The 19,023-nt window shown below is 47.8% G+C and overlaps 8 protein-coding genes across 8 annotated transcripts; 1 reads left to right on the plus strand and 7 right to left on the minus strand.

Annotated features, from left to right (window-relative positions):
* Positions 1-999: 999 nt before the first annotated feature.
* Positions 1,000-3,625, minus strand: EDB91DRAFT_1336763 (major facilitator superfamily domain-containing protein; the record flags this gene model as incomplete). Its single annotated transcript, XM_041325548.1, has 11 exons — positions 1,000-1,089; positions 1,317-1,415; positions 1,678-1,764; positions 1,964-2,012; positions 2,073-2,318; positions 2,371-2,940; positions 3,001-3,024; positions 3,112-3,134; positions 3,230-3,473; positions 3,500-3,566; positions 3,604-3,625. 11 exons carry the CDS (start codon positions 3,623-3,625, stop codon positions 1,000-1,002), a joined length of 1,521 nt encoding a protein of 506 aa, XP_041176825.1.
* Positions 3,626-5,649: 2,024 nt separating this feature from the next.
* Positions 5,650-7,503, minus strand: EDB91DRAFT_1053915 (major facilitator superfamily domain-containing protein; the record flags this gene model as incomplete). Its single annotated transcript, XM_041313789.1, has 8 exons — positions 5,650-5,970; positions 6,030-6,078; positions 6,130-6,375; positions 6,428-6,997; positions 7,047-7,070; positions 7,118-7,163; positions 7,215-7,250; positions 7,302-7,503. The coding sequence occupies 8 exons, from the start codon at positions 7,501-7,503 to the stop codon at positions 5,650-5,652; spliced, it is 1,494 nt and encodes a 497-aa protein (XP_041176826.1).
* A 531-nt stretch (positions 7,504-8,034) lies between these two features.
* On the minus strand, positions 8,035-9,684 carry EDB91DRAFT_1135043 (major facilitator superfamily domain-containing protein). Its single transcript, XM_041318799.1, has 5 exons — positions 9,659-9,684; positions 8,973-9,568; positions 8,676-8,921; positions 8,572-8,620; positions 8,035-8,511 (listed from the first exon to the last, which is right to left on the minus strand). Exons 2-5 carry the CDS (start codon positions 9,500-9,502, stop codon positions 8,203-8,205), a joined length of 1,134 nt encoding a protein of 377 aa, XP_041176827.1. The 5' UTR covers positions 9,503-9,568; positions 9,659-9,684; the 3' UTR covers positions 8,035-8,202.
* Positions 9,685-12,085: 2,401 nt separating this feature from the next.
* EDB91DRAFT_383039 (glycosyl transferase) lies at positions 12,086-13,521 on the minus strand. The gene is made up of 2 exons (XM_041327064.1): positions 13,025-13,521; positions 12,086-12,972 (listed from the first exon to the last, which is right to left on the minus strand). The coding sequence occupies exons 1-2, from the start codon at positions 13,388-13,390 to the stop codon at positions 12,229-12,231; spliced, it is 1,110 nt and encodes a 369-aa protein (XP_041176828.1). The 5' UTR covers positions 13,391-13,521; the 3' UTR covers positions 12,086-12,228.
* Positions 13,522-13,652: 131 nt separating this feature from the next.
* Positions 13,653-15,069, minus strand: EDB91DRAFT_1082360 (uncharacterized protein; the record flags this gene model as incomplete). Its single annotated transcript, XM_041315481.1, has 8 exons — positions 13,653-14,035; positions 14,085-14,096; positions 14,155-14,510; positions 14,561-14,630; positions 14,679-14,714; positions 14,768-14,815; positions 14,863-14,938; positions 15,010-15,069. The coding sequence occupies 8 exons, from the start codon at positions 15,067-15,069 to the stop codon at positions 13,653-13,655; spliced, it is 1,041 nt and encodes a 346-aa protein (XP_041176829.1).
* A 1,203-nt stretch (positions 15,070-16,272) lies between these two features.
* Positions 16,273-17,570, minus strand: EDB91DRAFT_382982 (uncharacterized protein). The gene is made up of 6 exons (XM_041327063.1): positions 17,510-17,570; positions 17,414-17,461; positions 17,331-17,366; positions 17,214-17,283; positions 16,809-17,164; positions 16,273-16,750 (listed from the first exon to the last, which is right to left on the minus strand). Exons 1-6 carry the CDS (start codon positions 17,511-17,513, stop codon positions 16,560-16,562), a joined length of 705 nt encoding a protein of 234 aa, XP_041176830.1. The 5' UTR covers positions 17,514-17,570; the 3' UTR covers positions 16,273-16,559.
* EDB91DRAFT_1135061 (histidine biosynthesis HisG) lies at positions 16,302-16,779 on the minus strand (the record flags this gene model as incomplete). The annotated part of the gene is made up of 2 exons (XM_041318800.1): positions 16,302-16,690; positions 16,739-16,779. A coding segment is annotated over one exon (192 nt), but the record flags the coding sequence as incomplete, so codon positions are not given.
* Positions 17,571-17,601: 31 nt separating the features above from the next.
* Positions 17,602-18,816, plus strand: EDB91DRAFT_1284389 (nucleophile aminohydrolase; the record flags this gene model as incomplete). The annotated part of the gene is made up of 7 exons (XM_041324774.1): positions 17,602-17,661; positions 17,730-17,899; positions 17,954-18,035; positions 18,087-18,216; positions 18,267-18,373; positions 18,450-18,569; positions 18,616-18,816. 7 exons carry the CDS (start codon positions 17,602-17,604, stop codon positions 18,760-18,762), a joined length of 816 nt encoding a protein of 271 aa, XP_041176832.1. The 3' UTR covers positions 18,763-18,816.
* Positions 18,817-19,023: the final 207 nt, after the last annotated feature.

Genomic DNA, 19,023 nt, shown 5'->3' on the forward strand with positions numbered 1-19,023 from the left:
AGTGGATAACACCGAGTCGGTGTGGTGTATAAGGAACGCGTGTTAGTTGCGTTCCGCCAAAAAATAGTATGTACCTTATAACGCATGAGATCGAAGTAGCCATTGGAACCGCCAGCTGACCAATACTATCCAAAAACGTCCATTATGAGATTTTGATTGTCAGAAACCTTAGAAGTAGAACTTTGGTAGAACTGAGGTTCTCCGATGCCTTTGAGATAAGGTGAGCCATCGAATCTAGCTATGATACGTGACCACCTAAACTCCATTCAAAACTTTCAGAACCGCATACTATGTGATTCTGATACTAGTAGGAAATTAAAACTGTGTTTGAGATAAGGTGAGCCACGAATTTTATGACTTAACCTCCAATTGAAGGTCGTTGAAGGTCTTAGATTGTGTCTGTATGTAGGGCCGCCGCCTTTAGGTTCCATGAAAAAATCGAAGGGCCTACTTAATGGATTTTCTGCTTTAGTACTGCGAACATCGATCCAAACACTACTTTACGTGCTTAACCATGCAACTTGTATGCATTCGACAATGTACTAGTAGGTTCTCACCCTAAATATCATGCATGTGTTTACTCAGAAGGTGTGTCCCCTGGATCGAGTGCGCACACAACTTGAAGCCAACTTAACTCCCGTCCACCCGGCCTAAAGCTGCATCATGCTCTATTTCGACGTGATGACCCCTGCAGGGTTCATTGACTTCCTCCCCTTTTTTTCTAAACTCACGTATTGCGTCATTTTTCTCCTTGCCCCGATCTCCCTTTGCGCGCGCCCTTGGACCGTTATGAACCGCAGAAACCACACAAAAACAAGATGACGCAGTTTTATTCAAACTAGTGTGCCTCCAGCCACAATGTACCCTTCTCCCTTATGGTTTGAAACACGAGAAGTTTCCAGAAATGCAGGCGCCCGCCGCAAGTGCGGCGTAATGATTGTACACTCGTGGCGTTCATAGTCAACCTTACCATTTATCGGCGTGGTACGCCAGAAGCCTTTACCCGTCAAATCGGGTGTCCCCTCCCGCGGGAAAGTTCTGCCCCACAGACTGTGGAGTGCGCCAGGGCTCAGCATCGCTGCGGCTATTCTAGTAAAATGTTAGTCGTTCATGTAAGTACTTAGCTGAAACCACACGACAAAGTTCAAAATTGTACTAGGCATTTTTTTTGGGCTCCGTGGCTCCATGATTATGCTAGTATTTGTACGAGATCCCGACTTGCCTCATGTTGCTTCAAAGGATATTACTAGTTAGACTCCACCAACTCGGCTCCAACTGTCAGATTTCGGACTGGGATTTTCTTTGGCTTGATTCACTTTGCCTGAGGGGTGTCCCCTCGCATCCTCATCCTTCAACAAATTCCCTAGATCTCTCCAGCTGCCATTGTATTCATTTTCGAGCATCGCTGCACTTTCCTGGCGGCATAAGCTAACTCGGCGTCTTACGCCTGAAACATCCATGAGCATTTCAACGTCCTACTCTTCAGCTTTCGATGCATTTGCAACTGTGGGCGAGTTCCCAAAGATATCAATCCAAATATCTATGCTGAACAATTTTCAGTGGTGATGTCTTCCGCATATGTTCCATGCTCTATTGTGGTATCTATGTTGTGTCGGGCCGTATGACTTCACCACCTTGCGTCGGTGCCTCCTTCTGCGCCTCTATATCGTGTTATACTTTCCGCTCTCCGCTACACTGTGCTTTCTCCCTCTCCAAGACAACGCTTTTGCGCGCCTCCAGGCCCCCTTCGTAGCCAAACCAACGCTTTCGAGGACAATGTGGACCGCGGAGCAATAAAATTATAAGTTGGAAGCCCTGTAGCGCCAGCATAAGCAGTGAACACGCTCTCCATCCGTGTTGCACGAAAACTTGGGTGCCGACAGACGTGCCCATCACCTGTCCGATGAACACCTGGGTGTCTGGCTTAACAACACTGCAATTGATAGCTGACAACGGAACTCACTGATAGAATGAGGATGGCGTTCAAGCGCGCACGAGCTGCGGAAGATATGCTGTGATATTATTTCTGTGAGTCAGCAGTGATTTTCTTTATAGAGGACATGGATGTTGACCTCAGGACCCGAGTCGACAGGGAGACTTGCTGAGACTGACGCGCAACATCAAGTCCGAAGCATGCGATGATGACAGCTGCAACGTTGATCCCACCTGCTGCAGTCTGCACAGCTTGGGAAACTAGAAGCAAACTAGTGGCTACCAAAGTCGCATACCAAGGAACCAGCCTATCAATGAGGCGTCCTGCGAAAGGTCCGACGAGCACGCCTAGCATGCCAACGAGACCAAAGAGACCAATTACGAGACTGAAGATTATCTTCAGTTCAGGCGGCCAAAAGTCAGAGGATACGTGCGTACGTGGAGTAGTAGTAGGGCGGACCCCCGAGAAGGAAGGTGAGAGTGACCCAGAAACTCGTGAAGCATGCGCTGGATGCAATATTTATAATGGCCACCTGTATGACAAGTGGCTCCGTTATTGCATACTTGGCCATCGAAAAAAGGATTTTGAAGTATGTCAAGTCGTGATTTTTGGCAGGATAGTCGGGAAGAACGAGGTAGGCGCCGATTAGAACGAGTGATTGAACACCAATTGACATATAGTAGACTACACGCCAGGTTGTAAAATTGCCTATGACGCCAGCCAAGACACGAGCGATCAGGATGCCTAGCATGAGACCCGAGAGCACCACGGACAATGCTGACGCTCTGCGATCAGGTGCAGCCAGATCTGCAGCTAGAGGCATCAAGATCTGGGGAGTGACAGTTGCAACGCCAACCAAGAACGACAAGGCCTCGAAGACGCGGAGATTTTTGGTGACGGCTAATCCTATTGTGAGAGTAGTAGATGACGCGACCAGCAGTAACACGAGTTGTCTGCGTCGAACAAGGTCGCCGAGGGGGGATATCAGAAGTAATCCCACCAAATACCTGAGCCACGAATGATAATAAGTCGTGAGTGTCCCATCAGAAACCGATAAGTTTATTTACCCTGCTTGAGTGAGGGTAGGGATACTGATATCACAATCACACTTAGCCAGATTGGACGAAATGGACGAAATGGACGAAATGACACACCGTGACACCTCAGTCGTATGTTACATTGAACGATTTAGAAAACTCGACTATGCACAATTATCAGTTCATGATCAGAAACACGCCCAGCCAACCGCTCTCAGCAGCCACATACTCAACAGCGGTTGACAATAGTACAAGTTACCGACGACTGTCTCGCCATTAGCATCCGTTCACCATCTACCGAGAAATCCGTACTGAATGTGCTAGCAAACCCGAAGGAGGCGTTGAGCAAGATGCCAAAGTGAAAAGGTTTGGTGGGATTGTATTGGAGTCTCTTCGGGATCGGTACAAGACCAAAGTCTTTTGTGGGCCAAATCTCTTCTGTGGATGCTGCAGCCTTCTCAATAGTCGCTTCAGGAGACTCGAGCGTCCCTAGCTTCTCAGTACTGGAGGGAGACATTTGAAGACAAACCTCGAACAACTGGGCAATCGATGAGGGAGAATACGCCCTTTCATCATGGACGTTCTTAATTCACCGGCTGCGATTTTCGAAACGTTTCCGAGTCAGCAACTTACTGAGACGGAAGTCCGCAATCATGATGCCCACCAGCGCACATCTATTCTCACGAATTATATTTACCTCCACAATATTTATGTGTGGATGGCTGAGAAAGATCTATGTGAGTGAATCTCATATCTGTGTCAACAGCACGAGAGGAACAGCATTGAGATTGAACTCTTCTCGCTTCAGATTATCGCAGCGGCCACATTTTCGTCGAAGCTGCAAGTAAGTAATACTTATGACCTGTTACTCCTTCAAGTTGTACGCTCCAGCTGTAACTCTTGTAAAAGACACGATGCTGGTCATACTGCTTACATGTACAATCTATTCATGCACAACCGTGAAGTGTGCAGGTGTGATATTTTGCGAAACTCCGCAAGTTCGAATTCGTCGATTCGCCGAAGGCAATGGTCTACCGGTCAAAGGTTGGCTAGGGTCCAGGCATCATGCATCATGCATTATGGACCGACCGTGACGGCCCGCGATCGATTTCGAATGCATAATCATTGCAAAGCAGCTTTCACCAAGGAATCTTCTGAAAACTGCACAAAACTTGTTGTCCTTAGAGGAGCTATGCGAAGCAGAAAAGAGGTTTTCTTGGACCCAACGTTAACAAGGGGACAGGTCTAAGGAAAAAGTTTCTCTAAAACGCTCAATCATGACGGCCCGCCTACCCATTCTCCCACGCCACACCACGCCTACTTCCTGCTCCAACCCAACTCTAACCAACCCGCTGACATTTGTGCAACGCCCATCATAGCCCATTATGCGGCAGTTGTTCCGTGTCCCTAGCGATGTCATTGTCCGGTGATTTATTTAAAAGTTCGACAAGGCCGTAGAGGTGCACCGCGCATAAGTTTGAACAAACCACTGGAGAATGGATTCGCCCAGCAACCTCCCTCAGCCTCACGAAGATCCTGTCAAGCGCATATGGAAAAAACGGACAGTGAGGTAGGATGAATTATTCTATACCGTGACATCGAGGGCCTTTCGCTTTTTATTACTGCCTTGGTACACCCTTACCCTATCAAGCTCAAGAGCAGCTGCTTCTTTGAACAAAGCTTGAAGCTTAGTGAATTATTTGAATTTGACAGACGAGGTTTGTAGTGTCGACACTTGATCACCGATGTACAGCTCGCCCATATTCAAGCCCTCGCAAATGCTACGCTGTACGATCACCATGTAACCATCTATACAGCAATCAAGAAGTTTGGTTTTCATTCCCGCCGAGAAGCTCATTCTATAGGCTACAGGAACAAAAGTACCAGCTCAACGACGACTCGTGCAGCGCTGCCGCCATGTGATTTCACTCTTCCTTAGCGCGCCTCGGGCCCCCTCACTGGACGTCTAGAAGCAAACTCAAAGTGAATGCTACGCCCCCGAGTAGATTGTCGCTTATCCGTTCACCTGGTGCGCCGGCCCTGTCAAAGATCTCGAGCGACGTTCAACTTCTACGACAATCTCCGAAGACTACTTACATGCTCTCTGCCAACATCAGCTGGTGTCTGAATTAGGTGTGGGAGATAGAGAGGGAGAGGGAGGGTTTGATGATTTTCAGGTGCGAGTTTGGCACAATGGGCAGTAGGATTGGTATTGATGGGGAGAGGGATCTGTCCAACGGGTTCGACAATGTGACGTCCGGTTTGTTGTCGACTAAAATCTTGAAAGCACACGCTCAAAATTCCCGTTCACGACAATTTGTTTCTGGAGCTGCGCTTTTGAAATCATGCAGAATCATACTAGTACAACTTGGATATTGGTGACTGCTATTTTTTATCCCAAGTACAAGTGAGTAATAGGTCAAGATGTGCGACGATAGTTCTCAATGAGCAGCGAGTCACTGGCCGGGTCCAGGGATGCCCGTGAAGGCTATATCGAATAGTGATAGTGGCGAATAATGGGTAATTTTCCATGTAAGGGATGTAATCGATTACATTATCTGTATGCAGTTGGTCAACTGGTGATAAGCATGATCAAGTGATGCAGCCTCTAAGCAAGCAGCTAATCAGCGTTTGTTCTATATGAGCGTGTATCAATTTTAGGCCTGAGCCATTTTCGGACTAGCGGAGCTTTTCATCGTCTTTTCCTTCGGCATCCCTCCGAGTCTTTTCGCTGTACAATACAGCCAGGTCGCCGCCTCCTGCATTCTCGAGGTCGCCGCTCACGGTTGGTTTGGACTGCTTAGACGGCAGCTTCTGCCAGAATCCCAGTCCACCTTCATAACCAAACCACCGATTCTTGGGACAGTGGGGACCTCTAAGGATAAGCACCGCGAGCTGGAAGGCATACATGGCCATGAATAGCGCAGCATTTGCACGCCAGCCATATCCGACGAAAACGTCAGTACCGACGGATGTCCCTGTAATCTGACCGAGAAAAACCTGCGAGAGTTTATTGTCTCATCAGGCCATTCCATAACAGAAGGTGTGGATTGACGCACTGATATGATCAACAGCGAGTTTAAACGCGAGCGTGCAGTATCGGAAATGCTGGTTTGTTTTGATCAGTATCACAGAACCGCAAACCACATAAATTTGTACCTGAACATCAGCGTAGACAGTGATACAGATTGTGTTTGGCGGAACACGTCTAATCCGAAGCAAGAGATGATGATCGCGGCAACATTTATGCCTCCTGCCCCAGTTTGTACTGCTTGAAACACCAAAAGAAGTACACTTGAAACTATAGCGGACCACCACGGCACAAGCCGATCGATGAGACGGCCAACGAATGGTACCACAATTACACCCATCATTCCAACGAGGCCAAACAACCCGATGATCACGCTAACACAATTTAGTCAGTGAATGAATAGGCAACAAGACAGTTGTCACTGACGTGGAGTAGTCATATGGCGGTTCGCCGAGTAGGAACGTGAGGGTCACCCACCAATTGGTGTAGCACGCACTACCGGCCCAGTTTGCTAGCATGATTTGGGAGACGAGAGGTTCGGTGACAACGTATTTCGCCATGGAACGAAATATCCCGAGGTAGGATAAGTCACGGTTCTTCACCGGGTAGTCCGGAAGCAAGAGATAGGCACCACACAGGACGATACTCTGGAGGCCGATAGACATACAGTACACCATACGCCAACTTGTGAAATTGGCCACTATGCCAGACAGTACGCGCGCGAGGAGGATACCAAGCAAAAAACCTGACAGAACAACTGAGATAGCTGATCCACGACGAGCGGGAGGAGCGAGGTCAGCTGCTAGTGGCATGAGAATTTGGGGGGTGACAGACGTCAACCCAATCAGAAAGGAGATGACCTCGAACACCAAAAGGTTGTTTGTAATGGCGAGTCCTATGGTTAAGGTAGTTGAAAACACAACCAAGAGCAATATCAACTGGCGCCGGCGAAGCATGTCACCGAGTGGTGTTATGAGTAGGAGGCCGATACCAAACCTTGTCCGTCGTTAACACTAGCCCTTCATAAGCATTTGGGGAACTTTACCCGGCTTGAACTAGTGTTGGGATCCTGTGCGACTATTAGCTTATTTCCGACAGATTTTCCAACATCCACACCTCGCCACTTCGTCATACGTGACATGGAAAGAGGCAGATAATTGAACTTTGGGACATACATGTTAAGACAACAAACAGAAATTACGAAGCTGCTTACTTAGAATTGGCTGACAATAATAAAGGTTGGCAACAACTGCGCCGAGATCAACCAGGTATCTATGAAACGTCCTGGTTCAGGCCTCACCTAAGGTACTACCCATGCCAAAAGATACGTTGAGCAACATTCCGAAGTGGAAAGGCCTTCCAGGGTCGTAACGGAGTCGTCTCGGAATAGGAAGGCATTGGAAGTCTTTCGAGAATGTCAAATCCGCCTGCGCTAGGACAAGCGATGGCGGGATAGGCTGAGTGACTCCTGAAATGTCACTTGTTTCAGCGAGAGAGGTCATGTCTAACGCACCAGAGGGAACGTACCAGTATTCTGTAAGACTGTACCGCTGCTATATATACACTCACTTATTCGAAAAAGACCATAATGTTGGTATTTATAACAGAGTCATGGCGTTGGTCACCACCAAAGAGCCCACACTCATACAGAGCGGAAGTCCGCATGACGGAAGCACCATTGAGTATATGGTAATACTAGAGCTCGCGCTGTTATCAAGCGCGATGTGCGTGATAATTTAAAGCGACATGGGACCATTGAGATCTGATGGGAGACAAGCTGACTGAACATGCAAAAACGCCATTGAACGCTTCTTCAAGTTCTTGACAAGAAAAGAAGTCTTGAGGCAATCTCGAAGGATCATGGAGCACCCGGCGGGAGACAGTTAAAGCAGGCGACACAGCTACGCACAACCAAATTACCTCGAATTACGTACGAAGGATTTGTACTTACGATCTGAACGAAGCCGCTGAGCCGGAGCGCGTTCAGAGATCTCGATGACTCAGATGAGTCTTCAAACTTTGTATGATATCAACAATCATCTTTTTTTTTTTGGCAACAAGATACAATGGGCAATTTTCTAACTAAGAATGATCTGTATGAAGTCGGAGTCTGGTGCTGGGTGTTATACATGATCAAGTGATGCAGCCTCGAAGCAAGCAACGAATGGCGTTCTTTTATCGTATCAAATTTTGGCCTGAGACTAGCGGAGCTCCTGGCCCCCTTTTCCTTCGTCATCTCTCTTCTCGCTGTACACTACAGCCAGATGAGCGCCTCCTGAGTTCTCAGGGTCATCCTTGGCGATCGGCTGCTTAGATGGCAGCTTCTGCCAAAATTCTAATCCACCTCCATAACCAAACCACCGATTCCCGGGACAATGAGGGCCTCTAAGGAGAAGCACCGTGAGCTGCAAGGCATACATAGCCATGAACAGCGCAGCATTTGCACGCCAGCCATATCCGACGAAAACATCAGTACCAACAGATGTCCCTAAAATCTGACCGAGAAACATCTGCGAGAGTTCGTTGTCACATCAAGGTCGATGCATAACAACAAATGTGAATGGACGCACTGATATACTCATCAGCGCGTTCAAACGTGAGCGCGCAGTCTCTGAAACGCTGGTTCATTCTTCAAGATCAGTATGATAGAACCGCAAATCAGGTGAAGTCGTGCCTGAAGATCAATGTAGCCAATGATAAACCTTGTGTTTGGCGGAACATGTCTAATCCGAAGCAAGAGATGACAACTGCGGCAACGTTTATGCCTCCTGCCCCAGTTTGTACTGCTTGGAATACCAAAAGAAGTGCAGTTGAAACAACAGCGGACCACCACGGCACAAGCCGATCGATAAGACGGCCAACGAATGGTACCACAATTACACCCATCATTCCAACGAGGCCAAACAACCCGATGATCACGCTAACCCAATGTCGTTAGTGAATGAATAAGCAACAAGACAGTATCACTGACGTGGAGTAGTCATATGGCGGTCCGCCCAGTAGGAACGTGAGGGTTACCCACCAATTGGTGTAGCACGCGCTGGCGGCCAAGGTCGTTAGAAGGATTTGGCTTACAAGAGGTTCGGTGACAGCGTATTTCGCCATGGAACGGAATATTCCAAGGTAGGATAAATCATGGGTTTTCGCCGGGTAGTCCGGAAGCAACAGATAGGCACCACCCAGGACGATACTCTGGAGGCCGATAGACGTACAATACACCATACGCCAACTTGTGAAATTGGCCACTACGCCAGAAAATATGCGCGCGAGGAGGATGCCAAGTAGATTGCCTGACAGAATAATTGAGATAGCTGATCCACAACCAGCGGGAGGAGCGAGATCAGCTACGAGTGGAATGAGCATTTGGGGAGTGACGGATGTCAACCCGATCAAAAAGGAGGTGACCTCGAACACCAAAATGTCGTTTGCGATGACTAGTCCTATAGTCAAGATAGTTGAAAGCATAATCAAGAACAATATCAACTGGCGTCGGCGAAGCATGTCACCGAGTGGTGATATGAATAGGAGGCCGATACCAAACCTTGCCCATCATTAACAGTAGGCCTTTGTATGGAGTTTGGAACCTTACCCAGCTTGGACCAGCGTTGGAATTCTGCAAGAACATTAGCTTCACCAATCTCGGTGATATTTTTCGGGCATTCACACCTCGCCACATCGTCATAATCGACATGGAAAGCAGCCGATAATTGGACTTTGGGACACGATTAATCAAGGCAATACACAAAAATCGCGACGCTGACTTACTTAGAATCGGTTGACAATAGTACAGGTTAGCGACAACTGTGTCGAATCTGATAAGGTACCTGTGGACAACGTCTTCGTATTCAAGGCTCACCCAAAGTACAGCCAATGCTAAAAGATACATTGAGCAACATTCCGAAGTGGAAAGGCTTATCAGGGTCATAACGGAGCCTTCTTGGAATAGGAAGGCATCGGAAGTCTTTCGAGAATGTCCGCTCCGTCTGTGCTGTGGCAAGCGATGACGGAGGAGAATGAGTCGTTGAAACGACATCTGTTTCAGCGGGAGATGTCATGATTTACACAGTAGAGTGAACGTACCAGTATTCTGCAAGACCTGACTACTAATATATATCAACTTACCTGTTCGAAGAAGCTCATGATATTTTGAGCAAATTCAACAAATTTGTGATGTTGGGGACCACCTAAAAGCCCACAACTCATAGCGAAAGTGAGCATGACGGAACAGCAGTTGAGTAATACCAGAGCTCGTGCTGCTATCAGGTGCTGCGTGCTTGATCATTACGTGCACGATAATCTAAAGCAGCACACTTCTTGACATGAAAGGCAAACAAACGAAGGTCTCAATGGAAGGAGAGTAAGCACAAAAGTCGACGCACAAACGAATCTAAGTCACCTTGAATTACGTATACAGGGAGACCTCTATAGCGGACCGTAGCCACCTGTGATGTCAATATTACATAGGAGAGTTAGTGTGCGAAAGTCTGGATCATGATTGGCAGGTTGATCCTCGAAGTGAGGAGGATTTTCAATTGAATTGCTAAGATCCGTGCAGACATCAGATTTGCGACCGGCTTGCCACATTCGGATGTCTGTCTTCTTGATCAGTTGATAGACGTTCCCATTTGCAATTAATTCCTCTAACGAGACTAAGGGCAACCTGCTAGCCATATCATGCAATCAATTGAAGACTTTTGTCCACGAAGACGTTCCCACCACCTGACCGACAAAAAGTGAGAAAACATGTTACTTGTGTCGAGGAGAATCGTTTTTACGCACAACATTGATCATACGGGCACGGCGTCCAGGCGCATCGGATCCACAGATGTGGCACGGCGGAAGGTTAAAGTTAAAGTCGCGATCACTGATTGGTGTTACCTGACATTCAGTACAAATCGCCTCAAAATCGCTCCAAGTTGTGCCTGCAAAAAGCACCGAGGTCAGATCAGAAGACAGAAACCACAACGAAACCATGCCCCTTGAAGTCTAGACTGCTTACAACACAGCGTCGCGCAAGGAATGTCTATTAATTATGCGCTCTACCAAGGGGTCGAGGAATATTCGAAGTGTGGCGAGGAGCTTAATCACCCGACGGCAGCTGCATGCGAGTAACATCTTTGAGACAGTGAGACTTGTTGTGAGAATGTTCAACATCGTACCACCTACACTGAATAATATAATTTTGATGAGGCCAACCTGGATGTGCTTCTGTCGTAAATATGATAGAGAACCAGGGACAGACAATCTAGAAGTTTTCGAATGGGGGCAAAGCAAAATAATGTAGCCCGGTGTCCATATAGTAATGAAGGACCCGCCAGTCCGTGAAGTGGCCGATTACTCCCGACATGAGGCTGCATTGTACAACGAAGACCGCGATTGTACTATTCTCAGCGAAGCAAGATATGCTGTAAAGTGGAGGAGAATACGTATTTTATGATGTGACATTGACTCACCGACTAAAATCGTTGCAAGCCCCTATTTTCGACTAAGGTCCTGAGCGGAAACGAACTCTAACACAATATAGTCATACCTCAGCGCAGCTTGAAAAACTTCATGGATTCGATTAGAATCATAGTCAGAATTTTTCAACATTGTACATAATTGAGTGGCAGCAATGCAGAAGACGGTAATGAATGCACTTCGATGCGTCGGGGTAGTTTGACCCGAAAGAACTGCGATCGTAAAGAAGCGTAAGCGCCATATTCAAACGAAGAAATCCCGCTGGTCAGCTGCTCGGCAGTAGCGAAGGTTTGCAAGCGTGGAAACGCAACCAATCTCGATTTATGGCGGTAAATCCGCTCTCGCAGATGCGCAGTGCGCCAAGGTCCTTCAACTTCTTTTCTGGTTATAAATATGGAATATGGGCATCGTATGAGGCCGTCTTGTGTACTGTGAATACACTCACCAGCTTTCACTGGGGGGTGATTACGCAATCGTTTTGACGCGATTTACTCACAAGGAATGCGGAACCAAGACTGGACGCTGATTACTGGTAACGTTAAGGTTCAGCAAGGAGTTTGGTTCAAGCGACTCCATTAGACAAACTTGTTCAGTGATCAGAATGCGGCATCATGAAAGACATGCTTACCACGCGATTATCATAATCCATGTGATTTACATACACGTGAATGAAGGAACCCGAATAGCAAGATAAAGCGAACGCTACCAATGATAATAGTATCAATGAATGAAGAGAGCAGCCCGGATGAAGTATCTTGGTCATCGCATCAAGCTCTCCCATATTCAGATTTGCTAGTCTCCTTCACCGCCTCCCTACCTGCGTTCCGAAACGCTAAAAGTGCATCCCACGCACTTCCAGACGTTATGCTATTCATCGCTAGCGCAACCCCTTCTTTGAAGTCCGAAGCTAAACCTGCAACAACCAGAAGCGCCGATGCATTCAACAATACAAAGTGCAGGACGGGCGTCAACGACTCTGGTATGTCATTACCCGAGTTGAGGAGCGCCTTGAATGTCGCCGCATTCTCTGTCGGCGTTCCGCCAGCTACGGATGTGAGTGGATGGACGCTCAGGCCAAACAGCTCTGGGTGCAATTTGATTTCCGTAATTTTGCCATCCTCCAATTGCCACGCGTATGTGTAGCCTGCACAGCTGATTTCATCAAGTCCTTCAGCTCCGCACACCACGAGAGCGCGCTCGACGCCGCCGTCACGCAGGGACTGGGCGAAGGTAGGACCGAGTTCGCGCTCAGCCACACCTAAAACCATGCCTCGTGGACGTGCAGGGTTGATAAGGGGTCCAAGGACATTGAAGAGCGTTCTGAAGGGTAAGGTCTTTCGGTATGGTGCAAGTATAGCGAGTGCCGGATGATAATGAGGTGCAAGGATGAAGGTGAACGGCACCTTAGATATGGGAAGGGGAGTGCCTGATGAAGGGGGGGTAAATAAACAGTCGAGCGATTGTAGAAGATCCGCCGATCCAGATGAAGATGTGGAAGCCCTGCTTCCATGCTTGTTGTTTGACTCATTAGCCAAGTTACTGCAGCAGAGCAAAAAATCCTACCTTGATCACTCGAGCACCTGCGCCTGCAGCAACGACGGCTGCTGTGGTACTGACGTTGAATGTGTTGTGACCATCTCCTCCAGTTCCAACGATATCGACAACAAAATCTGTGTCTCCATCTTCGATGGCTGCGTGTAACGCGCGCGCCCTTAGAACTTCAGCAGCCGCCGCGAGGGATTCTGGGCGTCTTTCCACTCTTCCTATGTGAAGGGCAGCGAGGAATGCACCAATTTGTGCCGGAAGAGCAGCATCGGGTGTGAAAAGGTGATGAAGTGCAAGTTTAAGGTCTTCCGGTGTGAAATACTCGGGAGTCTTGACGAGCTTCCCCAGTAGGATTTTGAAGGAATCGGGAGTATACTCCGCCATGAGTATTCAAGAGAAAGACGATTTCTGTTGCAAGGGCACGTCAAGTACGCATCTTTTGTAATGTGCTGAGCCCAAGTTTGATGATGTGGCACTGTACATGTACACTTAACACTGGTAGTTGGAGTGTAACAAGTGACTTGAAACGTTCAAAGATCAGATCTGCGGCACTGGTACTGCACCGAGTCTGCAGACTAAGTTATTTGAGAGATCCCGGCCACTAATCTAGACTACAGCAACGCATCTTCACTAGTACCGAGGGCTATCACACTCTGCAATTATCCAGATTGAAAACCAGGATATCCTCTGCACCAATTTTCACTAGTTCGTCCATGGTAGTCGCAATGCTCTTCTTCTCAACCATACTACTGACCGCAACCCAACCTTCTTCCTCGAGAGGACTGATCGTAGGCGCTCTTCTTCCAGGAGTGATAGCTGTTGCCTGAGGTATGGACTCCTTACGGATGTTATATTCGCAGACAACATATTTTCCGGCAGCTAAGACTCCGGCTATCCGGCTGGCGATGAGATCAATCAAGGGTGCATGATGGGCGCGATGAGGAACGTTTGATTTTATGAGTACTGCCTCTGTCTGCAGCACTGTCGCGATAGCGCGTAGACCGGCTGCTCGCATCGTGTCTCCAGACTCTGAAATATTGTCAGATCTCTCTTCGCCCAACCTTGGAAGACAACATACCAACAAGATCGACTATCAACGTTCAAGATGTGAGCATCATTTCAATCCGTCATTCTGGCAGGCGGCTCACCTATGCCGTCCGCGAGTCCGAGAGCGCAGGCTGCCTCTACACTTCCTCCTACATATTGGATCTTCGTTTTGTTATCACCAGTAAGGTTCAGTTGCTCATCGATCTTGTCAAAGTACGCCCCCGCAAGGACTTCGAAACTTGTGACAACGCGTTTTCCAGCAAGATCTTCGACTGACTTGTACGGCCCGTTTTCTGGAGTTTGGACTTGCAAGGCGCATTTTCCAAACCCGAGGCGATAGACTTCGGTGACCTGATCTTGCATTTTGGCCTCGATGATGACATCGTGGCCCGTAATGCCAAGGTCGACATTACCATTTCCAACGAACGATGGTATGTCCGCTGCTGGAAGAAATACACTACATCCGCGTCAGAGGAGTGGGATTTAGATCGAAGCCGGAAATCTTACAGAGCTACTGGGTGATTCCTCACTATACACACATCAAGCCTGTTGGGTCTCCGGAATCGTATATCGGCACCTGTAACCTAGTTTGGCACATCGCTCGCAAATCTAAAGCAGGACGCACCGGAGAGTAACTGGAGGCACTTTTCGTGTAACCGACCTACCCTTAGTGGGTTAGTCCTAATGGATCGTGACAAAATGGCTGAATCGAACCTTTCTTTGGAATCGCGAACAGAAGTCGATTGTTGAGCTGGTCCTTGTCTGATATGTAGTCAGTTTGGGATATATTTGCGGAGAAAGTAACTCACACGTATCAAATTGTACTGCTTGCAGATCTGCACTGATCATTTTTGAGGTCGAGTGACAGCACGCGCTAGATATGTACTACAGATGTAGTGACACATAGATTATCTATCATTATCGATGGCCATCATGTAGATAAGAAAGAGACGCACCATGTGTGTCTGCAGACTCGTTGCCGCTGCGAGAGCGTCAGCTGAATGTTCCATCTTCATTGTTAGAACTCAGACAGAGGGTTTATTGTGCAAAGGAATGAGGTGGGAACCGAGAAAGATGAAAGCTCAACAGGTTCGCCATCGCAGGGTGAAGCTGACGCGATCGAGCCTTGCCATGAGGCAACGGGAAGCAGCTTTGCCGTTCGTCTTCTGAAAGTCAGCGATAGGAATCCGAATACGAGCCTATTACGATGTTTGTGATTGTAATCCAACAGTTGTCTGCATATCATGATGCGAGTAACGCCGCAAAGACTGAAATGAAGAGATTTGAAATAGATAAAATCGTTAGCAAGGCGAACATTCTTTGCAGATCGTAAAGTTTGGCACCGAAAGGACTTACTACCGAGCTTGCCGTACCATGTATAGCTAGGGTGATGTGAGGTCGATAGAGACTAGACCATTCTCCTCAAGTTTGGCGAGATCGATCTTCATCACTTCAACTAGAAGCCGCCATATTGCTGGAGATCTCGAAAGCTTACCCCATTGGTGAGTACTGAGTCTTCTTACTCCAAGCTCCACGGTGCCTGGGGTGACCAGTTCTTCCTTGTAGCCTCCTGAGTCCGAGTTATGGGTTTGCTTTCGCCAGAAAAGTTCATGGCATAATTATGTATCTTGTCGATGACATGCGTAAGAGAATTGTAAGAAGTACAAGGGCATTGCATACTTTGTACGATGCGGTGCAATACCCAACCACCGTCCATTTTTATATTTCAGAAGGCTGAAAGTGTGTCGAATAGTGGGACAACTGGATGACTGAGCTCCTGCGAGCTCTGGAGTTCTGCAGATGGGTGGTATGGCGCGTGCTCCACTCTCACAGATTTGGATTCTATGTGAGGAGACCACACGCCGTAATCGTCGTTGCATCCTGGCATATACACGTTGGATGAGGCCGAGCAAAGCAAAACCAACCTTGAAGTGCTCTGAGGTGGTCGAAGCAACCTATCTCTGGACCCTATGACCTCGATCACTTCGCCAGGACCTCCGACACCTCTGGCTGACAATGACGGTACACCAGCCAAACCTCCCTACAACAATATTGTCTAAACCGTATGTGAATATGACCAGCAGGGGGCCATTCAATACACCAGCTGACCTGACGACTACTCCCAAAATAATGACTGGGTTTTTATAACGCTGAACCACCACGTACTCAAACGTTGAGGATCAGATCTGCAGATGTCCATCGTGGCCCAGCCATTGATCTAAAGCAACGAATCTATACTGAAGCTGATGCCATCATACTCTGCAATTATCTAGATTGAAAACCAGTATATCCTCCGCACCAATCTTCACCAGTTCATCCATGGCAGGTTGCAATGTTCTTCTTCTCAACCATACTACTGACCGCAACCCAACCTTCTTCCTCGAGAGGACTGATCGTAGGCGCTCTTCGTCCGGGAGTGATAACTGTTGCTTGAGGTAGAGAATCTCTACGGATGTTATATTCGCAGACAACATATTTTCCGGCAGCTATAACTCCGGCTATTCGGCTAGGAGATGAGATCGATCAAGGGTGCATGATGGGCGCGATGAGGAACGTTTGATTTTATGAGTACTGCTTCTGTCTGCAGTACTGTCGCGACAGCGTGCAAACCGACTGCTCGCATTGTATCTCCGGACTCTGAAATATTGTCAGATCTTTCCACGTCCGCATGAGACGAAAACATACCAACGAGATCAACTGTTCAACGTTCAAGATGTAAACATCATGCAATTTGCCATTCCGACAGGCAGCTTACCTATACCATCCGCGAGTCCGAGAGCACAAGCTGCCTCTACACTTCCTCCTACATATTGGATCTTCGTTTTGTTATCACCAGTGAGGTTCAATTGCTCATCGATCTTGGCAAAGTACGCCCCCGCAAGGATTTCAAAACTTGTAACAACGCGTTTCCCAGCAAGATCTTCAACTGATTTAAACGGCCCATTCTCTGGCGTTTGAACTTGCAAAGCGCACTTTCCAAACCCGAGACGATGAATTTCGGTGACCTGATCTTGCATCTCGGCCTCAAGGATGACATCGTGGCCCGTAATTCCAAGGTCAACGTCGCCGTTTCCAACGAATGATGGTATATCCGCTGCTGGAAGGAATACGCTGCATCCGGGTCAGAGCGATGAGATGTAGATCGTAGCCGGAGTTTTACAGAGCTATTGGGTGATTCATCACTAGGCAAACGTCAAGCCTGTTGGGTCTTCGGAATTGTATGTCGGCGCCTGAATGCTAGTTGGCATATCGCTCGCGCATCTAAGGGAGGACGCACCGGATAGTAACTCGAGACATTTTTCGTGCAATCGTCCTATGGTGGGTTTAGTGCTAACAAACCGTCACCAAAATGAATTTGACCTTTCTTCGGGATCGCGAACAGAAGTCGACCATTGAGCAGATCCTTGTCTGATTTTCCGGTCAGTTGAGAAGATGTTTGGCGCAGAAGGTACTTACGCATGTCGGACTGTACTTGCAAATGATCTGCGGTGATCGCTTTTCGAGGTCAAGTTTATCTAACGACTTGATTACCAAAAGTAGCGCCTTGTATGTGGGAAAATATAACTGCCGCCCACTTGAATTACGCGGCCTGGGAGTTGGACTGGACTGTCCGTCTCTAATAACTCTTTCGACCACACCCTCAAGCCCACTTTCCCCGCATTAATGCTTATGCCAGACATGGACACCCTCTGCCCATCCTCAGGAGAGGCGCTTCAATCCGTACACCGAAAATGGTGGTACAATCCTTGCTATTGCCGGTGCAGATTTCAGTGTTATTGCTGGCGACACAAGGCAGAGCGAGGGTTACTCAATCCAGACGCGATACGCACCAAAGGTCTTCCGATTGTACGCGCGTCATTACCCATTGTCTCGTCTCCTTCTCTAACATTTTCATTCAAGGACTGATCGCGCGGTACTGGCTGTAAATGGCTTCGCGGCAGATGGCAATATGTTTGTAAAGAAAGTAAAACAACGTCTAGAGGTTCGTGTTCCTCGATCTCAATCCCCTCTCCACGCTTATGTGGCAACCTAGTGGTACCGTCACGCTCATGCAAAAGATATGCCTCTACGAGCAATTGCAAGATTGATTCAGACGATGCTTTACGCACGTCGGTTCTTTCCTTACTACGTGTATAATATCCTGGGTGGTATTGAGGAGGATGGTCCGTCGTCTTCATAATCCATATTCTGGTTTATTTATGGAGCTTCTCAGGTACTGGTGCCGTGTATTCGTTTGACCCCGTGGGCTCGTATGAACGAGAGGCATGCCGTGCTGCAGGCGCTGCTCAGTCATTAGTCCAACCATTCTTGGACAACCAGGTAAGCTCAGAGTCTTCACTGTTCTTTTCCATCGCACCTGCCATCTTCCCCCTTGCATCGTCTGATCACCCCTTAGATCTACTTCAAGAACCAACTAGCGGCACAAGGGACCTCACATCCGGCTCATCTACCCTTAGAGACCGTCTTGTCAATAGTTATCGACTCCTTCACGAGCGCAACTGAGCGCCACATCGAAGTAAGCTACAAATTTCGGTAATCTAATCTCATTTAACAATACGCAGGTTGGTGACGGCCTTGAAATCTACATCGCTCTCGCCAAAGGACGTAATCTGCAGGGAACGGAAAGCATCAGGGGTCTACAGGAGTTGACTGTGGCAGAGGAAGGCGAACGCTTGTTCGTGATGAGGAGGGATCTGAAGAAAGATTAAATCGCTTGTATTCTGGACAGATTTTCTCTTGCTGAATACATTTCTCTATGCCATTGTCGCAGCCTGTTGAACAGAAAAGGTGTAATATATTATTTCAATATCTAAGACTACAAGTGATTGCCGCTGCGTGGCTCGTCTTGTCCAAGAGGATCCCATCCTTTTATATACGAAGTTGTAGTGAGATTATCGTTCATCTTGTCCTCCGAAGACATCTTGCAGATTTGGAAATGGCTGTATTAAATTTGATCAACGAAACGGAAG

Source organism: Suillus paluster (assembly GCF_016628075.1).
Source record: "Suillus paluster strain FC165 chromosome Unknown EDB91scaffold_28, whole genome shotgun sequence".
Classification (NCBI taxonomy): Eukaryota; Fungi; Basidiomycota; class Agaricomycetes; order Boletales; family Suillaceae; genus Suillus; species Suillus paluster.

What these genes read in the sequence shown, in the direction of transcription:
- EDB91DRAFT_1135043 (XM_041318799.1), bottom strand. Translation starts at nt 9,502, where the DNA reads ATGCTTCGCCGACGCCAGTTGATATTGTTCTTGATTATGCTTTCAACT. An exon ending in TTGGCTACATTGATCTTCAG is followed by an intron (nt 8,621 to 8,675) that starts GCACGACTTCAC and finishes AGAATGAACCAG; the next exon opens with CGTTTCAGAGACTGCGCGCT. An exon ending in ACGCGCTGATGAGTATATCA is followed by an intron (nt 8,512 to 8,571) that starts GTGCGTCCATTC and finishes GAACTCTCGCAG; the next exon opens with ATGTTTCTCGGTCAGATTTT.
- EDB91DRAFT_383039 (XM_041327064.1), bottom strand. Translation starts at nt 13,390, where the DNA reads ATGGCGGAGTATACTCCCGATTCCTTCAAAATCCTACTGGGGAAGCTC. An exon ending in CAGGTGCTCGAGTGATCAAG is followed by an intron (nt 12,973 to 13,024) that starts GTAGGATTTTTT and finishes TCAAACAACAAG; the next exon opens with CATGGAAGCAGGGCTTCCAC.
- EDB91DRAFT_382982 (XM_041327063.1), bottom strand. An exon ending in GTTCGCGATCCCGAAGAAAG is followed by an intron (nt 17,367 to 17,413) that starts GTCAAATTCATT and finishes AACCCACCATAG; the next exon opens with GACGATTGCACGAAAAATGT. An exon ending in ATGTCTCGAGTTACTATCCG is followed by an intron (nt 17,284 to 17,330) that starts GTGCGTCCTCCC and finishes ACTAGCATTCAG; the next exon opens with GCGCCGACATACAATTCCGA.